Source organism: Myotis davidii, unplaced genomic scaffold, assembly GCF_000327345.1.
Source record: "Myotis davidii unplaced genomic scaffold, ASM32734v1 scaffold167, whole genome shotgun sequence".
NCBI lineage: Eukaryota > Metazoa > Chordata > Mammalia > Chiroptera > Vespertilionidae > Myotis > Myotis davidii.
In genome coordinates this window covers 1747168-1753279 of record NW_006300048.1, presented here as the reverse complement: position 1 = coordinate 1753279, position 6112 = coordinate 1747168, and the positions used below count along the sequence as shown (strand labels likewise).

At 54.1% G+C, this 6112-nt stretch overlaps 1 protein-coding gene across 1 annotated transcript in view; it reads right to left on the bottom strand.

Moving 5' to 3' along the window:
• Positions 1-1505: 1505 nt before the first annotated feature.
• The window catches only part of TAF8 (TATA-box binding protein associated factor 8), a 27448-nt gene continuing 22841 nt past the window's right edge, over positions 1506-6112 (bottom strand). Inside the window, exon 8 of the mRNA XM_015572169.1 lies at positions 1506-2015. Coding sequence (XP_015427655.1) covers positions 1992-2015 — 24 coding nt within the window. The 3' untranslated portion in view covers positions 1506-1991. The remainder of the gene's footprint in view (positions 2016-6112) is intronic.

Below are 6112 nucleotides of genomic sequence, written 5' to 3'. Positions count from 1 at the left end.
GGGGGGGGGGGGGGGGGATGCTGGGTCGTCAGCCACGCCACGGAGAGCTCACCTCCGTCATAATCACAGGAGCACAGACGCACGCTCTGCTCTTCTAAAATGCCACTTTCCACCCATCAGATTGGCACTGTGTACCGGGCACAGGCCGTTTTCCCTGGAGGGAAGCTGACCCGGTGCGGCCCCCCGGGGGCATTTGGCAATAGCTAGCAAATGCAAACTGTATTCCGTGGGCTAGGAATTCCATTTCGAGAAAGCTGGCCTACAGATATACCAGCAAAATGGCATCATGTCATGGTAGCACTGTGTGTTGGAAAGTCTCCAAATAGAGAAATGGTGATAAATGAGAACAAGACACAGCGGGGAACACGCGGCAGCCACAAAAACAGATGAGGAAGCTCTTCATGGACCAACATGGTTGAGCCCCTGGAGACATTAAGTGGGGAAAAGGAAATGCATAGCAGGCATGCAGCCTATGTTGTCTGTCTCTGCTTGGTGTGCAGAGATCTCTGGAAGACACCTCAGAAACCGGTATCGCCGGCTGCGGGTTGGAAGGGGCCTTGGCGACCTGTGAAGGCTGGGTCCCGCCCATCCGAGAATGAGCACCCCTGCGCCCTCTGGCGGCAGGGGCCCCGCACTGCACGGGAGAGGGCGGGGCTGGGAGCCCAGCTGGTCACCCGTTAGTAGATTGGGGACCTCACACAAATCCCTAACCCCTCTGTTTCTGTTTCCTCTCTGTCAAGCAGTAAAAATACCAGTGCTTTTAATAAATGAGATGGTACTCGTGTAAGTGGGGATAAATGCGCCACCTCATCAGGTTCCTGTGAGGATTAACAATACGTGAAGCTCTTGGCACAGGGCCTGGCCTGCAGCAATGCTCGGTAAATGATTTTGTTCCCAAATACGTCTTGGACATCAGGCAAAGCAGACCACGTGGTTTCTCATCGGCACCTTGACCCTGATAGGATCAAAACGCACACTCCTTGCCGAGGCACACTCCTCAGGGCCCGCGGTCAGCCTGCGTTCCTACGCTTGGCCTGTGCTCCCTCGTGCTGTGGGCTGCTCTCTGCCTGCAATGTCCCTCCCTCCTCTGCCTGACTTGCTCGGCCTCCAGGGCCAGCTCAAAGGTCACCAGCTCCGGGCTCCTCCCGAAGTCCCGGCCTGGAAGGGGCTGTGCCCCTCCCTCTGTGATGGCACCACAGCGGGTGCCCTTCTGCGGGGCATCCTCACACCAGGCGTGATTACGTCCCCAATGCCAGCCAACACACACACACACACACACACACACACGCTCACTCACTTGTTACAAAGGTCAACATGTTTTGTGACACTGCGGTGGAAACAGGCACTGAGGTTAGAGTGCAAACCGATGGTCTTGTGAGGAGAACTGGGCGGCGTCTGTCCGCGCTCAGCAGGCACGTGCAGCCAAGGACGCACGCACAAGCTGCCCCTCCCATCAGCAGGGAGCTGGGTGAGCAAGTGCCGGGAGACCAGACAATGGGACACTGTGCAGCCGAGAAACAGAACCGAGAAGTTTTATTATTGACATGGAACCATCGCCCAAGGTTACACTGGAAAGTGGGGGGAAATACAGTTTATACAGTACCTACCGTGGTGTAAAAAGGGGAGAACGTATATACAAGCATTTGCATTTGATGTATAGACTATTTCAAGAAGAATACAAAAAAACATACCGATACCAGCACACCGGGAGCCTCTGGGGTGAGAACTGGGAGACTGGGAACAGGAGGAGGGAGATGCTGCTATCACATACCTCTTTCTCCTTTAAACTTTATACCGTGTACATATATTATCTATTCAAAATAAAATAACTTTTTAGTAAAGAGGAAAAGGAAAGCCCGTCATAAGATGGAGACGATGGGTAAGCCACCGCTCCAGGAGGAAAAGACCTTGAATTTGTTTCCAGGAGTGAGAGTGTCCTCAGGGCAGCTGCCCCCACTTGCACCGGGCACTGCCACTTGACCTTCAGAGAATTAAACAGGTGTTTCAGTGTCAGCCTGAGTAAAACAGAAGGATAAACCCAGCATCAGTGGTCGAAGAAAATTCATAACGAGTGCATAACCAAGTCCAAAAGAAACAGGACTAGAATGTGGCTCTTTTTTTTTTTTTTAGTTAATCCTCACCCGAGGATATTTTTCCACTGATTTTTAGAGAGAGTGGAAGGGAGAGGGAGAGACAGAGAGAAGCATCGATGTGAGAGAGACACATCGATTAGTTGCCTCCTGCACACACCCCGACCAGGGCCAGGAAACCTGCAACCAAGGTACATGCCCTTGACCGGAATCGAACCCGGGACCCTCCAGTCAGCAGGCTGATGCTCTAGCCACTGAACCAAACCGGCTCGGACTAGAATTTGGCTCTTTCATGACAGCAAACACTGATGGCCTTGGGTCGTGCCTCTTGTACCACACACAGAGTGCCTCTCAGTGCCTCAGGACCCCGGCTCTTCTGTTTAAAAGCCGCTCAGACCATCGGGAACTCACCTGGGTAGAGCAGTTGGAGCAGAGCCCCTCCAACCCTGGCCCCCAGGGGCCTTGCTGGGAAGGCCCCCAAGTTCAGATGACCCCTTTCCCAGGGAAATCCACGCTCTGAAACCTAACTGCCCAGCCAGGGTAAGGTCTGAGGGCCAAGGCCACGGAGGGGACCTGGCCAGCTTTACCAGGGAGAAGGCTGGTTACGGTGGGCAGCAAACTAGCCTCAAAGGGAAGACATCACAGGAGGGCACAGGAGCCTCAGGAGCTCTGCGGGGCAGGTGGGGCCTGGGGCAGGCTGGCACCTGAGTCCTCTCAGGCTGGTCACCTGCTCTCCTGCCTTCCCCCAAGCCGTCTCGGCACTCCCCATCCCTTACTCACTTTTTCCAGACCCCACCCTGTTTGGATCTCAGCACAGGCTTCTGCCCGCAAGTCCTCAAGTCCAACCACAGTTGTTCCAGTCTTGGTACGTGGTGTTGGACAGGTTCCTGTGTTTACCTGTCTCCCTGACGACAAGGCCACGCCCCAGGGAAGGGTTTATCAGGTACCATGTTTCCTCCCTTGGGACAGAGCTCAGTCTGTGGGGAGCAGTCTCTACCTGGCTCTCTTGGGGCCAGGACTAACTTCTCCCTAGTTCTGGGGTGGCTGGCTGTCCCCTCAGTTTAATCATGCTTGCTAAATGCCAAGTTATGTGAAACTAACTAAGGAGAAATAGTTTCCCATGGCCCCTCCAGCCAGGATACTACCCAGCAGCCAAAAGGATTTTCTTTTCCCCTCATTTCCCCGAGGAGATGTTTTTAGTGATTTTTAAAGAGAGAGAGAAACATTGATCAGTTGCTTCCCATACGCGCCCCGACTGGGAATCGAACCCACAACCTTTGGCTGTACCAAATGATACTCCAACAGAGCCACCTGGCCAGGGCCAGAATGACCTTTTGGCAAGCTAAGTCAACTCCTGTCACCTCGCTGCTGCCCACTTCACTCTGAATAACACCCCATCGCCTTACTCAGACCCAGGAGGCTTTGCACAATGTGCCCCCGCTCCTATCTGGCCCCCTCTCCCACCTCTCTCCAGGCACTCGGCCCCTCGCTGTCGAGGGGCACACACGCTTCTGCTTCAGAGCTTGTGCACATGCTGTTCCCTCTCCCTGGAATGCTTTTCCATGCACCTGGTCAATGCATTCAGGGCCCGGCTCAAAGACAGCTTTCCCTCCCTCCCTTTCTAAAACAGCAACCCCTTTGGCGCTTAGCTCTGTGGACGAAAGGGGCCACATGCTAACCCAAGCTCAGGGGAGGCCTGCATGGCGGTCTTGCAAACCCAGAGACCTGAAGTAACCACAAAGGGTGGTCTGAGATGAAACTTTAACTGAAAGCAGTTATGGTGGATAGTCACGTCCTAGGCTGGTATCTTCACTGACAAGGTCAATCTTTACCTTAACTGAGCCTGTCTGTCTTTTTGCATCTATAATAACATACCCTTGAAATGTCTGGGTAACTTGTAACTTCCCTTTTTCTGGCCCCCCGTGGAGCACAACCTAATGTGCTGGACGCCAGGACAGATACCACAAATTCCTTCATCATCATGTTAATTGTTTCTTCACCCACCTAAGTATGTGTCTATCATTTTACTGTTTATCCGATCCCAGGGGTTCCCCCCATCCCCGCCCCCCTTTGCTTTCTCCCACCTCTCTAGTCTATCACCAATGCACTTCATGTAACCCACCTACGCCCCTTTTCCTTTGATTGCAACGTATAAATACAGATGTAACCCGCCATTCTCTGGAGCATTATCTCAATTCATTGAGGTTCTGCTTCCTGGCATATGTCGACAGTTTAGCTCAAATAAACTCACAAAAATTCTTTACAGGTTCCAGTGGTTTTTTACATTAACAGCTCCTTCCAGCATCTGCCCCACTGATCCACACACTCTCTCTGCCTCCTCTACCCTACTGCTACCCCGGGAGGCTGGCCAGGTACTGCAGGCCTGTGCCCTCTGACTTCTAGCCTGTGTCCTCTGGCTTCCAGCAGAGAGCAGCCAGGATACCAGAAGGTGGGAGGGAGGTGAGGTCAGAGTATTAATTCCTGGGCTGGCTCCCTCCCTGCAGGGTTGCTGTGTGCTGTCAGGCCCCTCCAGGACCCAAGGCCTCAGCTCCTGGCAGGCTGTCACTTTGGCCTCTCTCCAGGTTCTGGTATCTGCTCCCGCCCCTCCCTGTCACTCACTCAGGTACTACACCACCCCTTGCGTTCCCCTGGCCTATACCTTGCCCACTTCTTTGGAGGTAATTGCTTTACTAAACCTTTCTCAATTACCCAAAGCATACTACCCACTTTCTTTCAGGACCCCAATGCAGCACCTGCCCTCACACACCTGTTGTTTGAAACTGTCTCCCACTGGACCCTAAGGTCAGAGAAGCTGGTGACTTTATTACAACATCTGGCTCAGCGCCTGCACAAAGTAGCTCAATGCTTGTTTGCTGAATGCGTGAATGAGGAAGGGAAGGAGCGCTGTAATCTGAGGAGGATGCGGAGGCTGGGAGGAGGCCAGGATTTTAGGTGAAGGGCACCGGGAAGACACAGGTGCAGCAGCGGTGAGAGCGCCCCTGAAGGCAAAAGACCCATTCCTGTCCTTCTTAGCGCTTCTCCACCATCTGCAAGGCTTTGGGCTTTGTTTTTGTATGTCTCCCACTGGAATGAACACTCTGCGGGCAGGGGCCATGCCCCCGCCTTGTTCCCTGTGGTATCCTTAGCGCCTAGCACAGTACCTGGCAAGCACAGAAGGCGCTAGATCCGTGATCGTTGGACAGATGGGAGGAATATGAGTTATCCAAAAGAAACAGTGAATTGGCAGAGGATCTCGAAAGCCAGGTTGGGCGGTTTGGACCTGGAATGAAGAGCGATAGGGTAGAACGGCACGCAGGCCCTGCTGCAGAGAGGGAAATGCCCAAGCCGGGCTGGCAGGTTGGGCCGGGCAGGGGACACAGGCCGCAGCATCGGACCAGCAGGGAGAGGTGGCAGAATGTGGTGCAGAAGCAGAATGAAGCCTCCAGCGTTCAACCCCGAGACCGGATGAGAAAGGCTGTACATCCTGAGTCCTGGCCCACGAGGAGTACCTCCCCCAGGGCCACTGCAACTGGCCTCACTGTTTCCAGCTTCCGGCTGCAGTGGGAAAGCTGGGAGCGGAAGTGGTTTGGGGGAAGCATGAATCAAATCCACTCTGACCATGATGCATAGAAAATATAACCAGCCGGCTCAGGGACAGCAAGTGACAGACAGATGGACACTGAGGACTCCCGAAGGGGGAAGTGGGGGGTTGGGGGGGACAGCTGAAAGTGGAGGAGCGATGAACCATCGCCTTGGATAGCAGAGGAGTGTCTGGGACCAAACAGCGGGGTAGATTGGGGAAAACAAGCCAGCAAAGAAAAGAGAGGCCAAGAGGCTGAATAACAAAGACAGGAGGGCAATGTCAAGCAAGCCCAAGGAACAACTTCACAGGAGGAACGTGGCAGCCAACAGCCCAGGCCGGAGACGAGAGTCGGCTGGACTCCAGAGGCGCGCTGACTGCCGGCCTCCGGGGCCCTCGGAGAGCCAGGTTAGGTGGGTCCGTGTTAGGGTTTGTTCTTGGC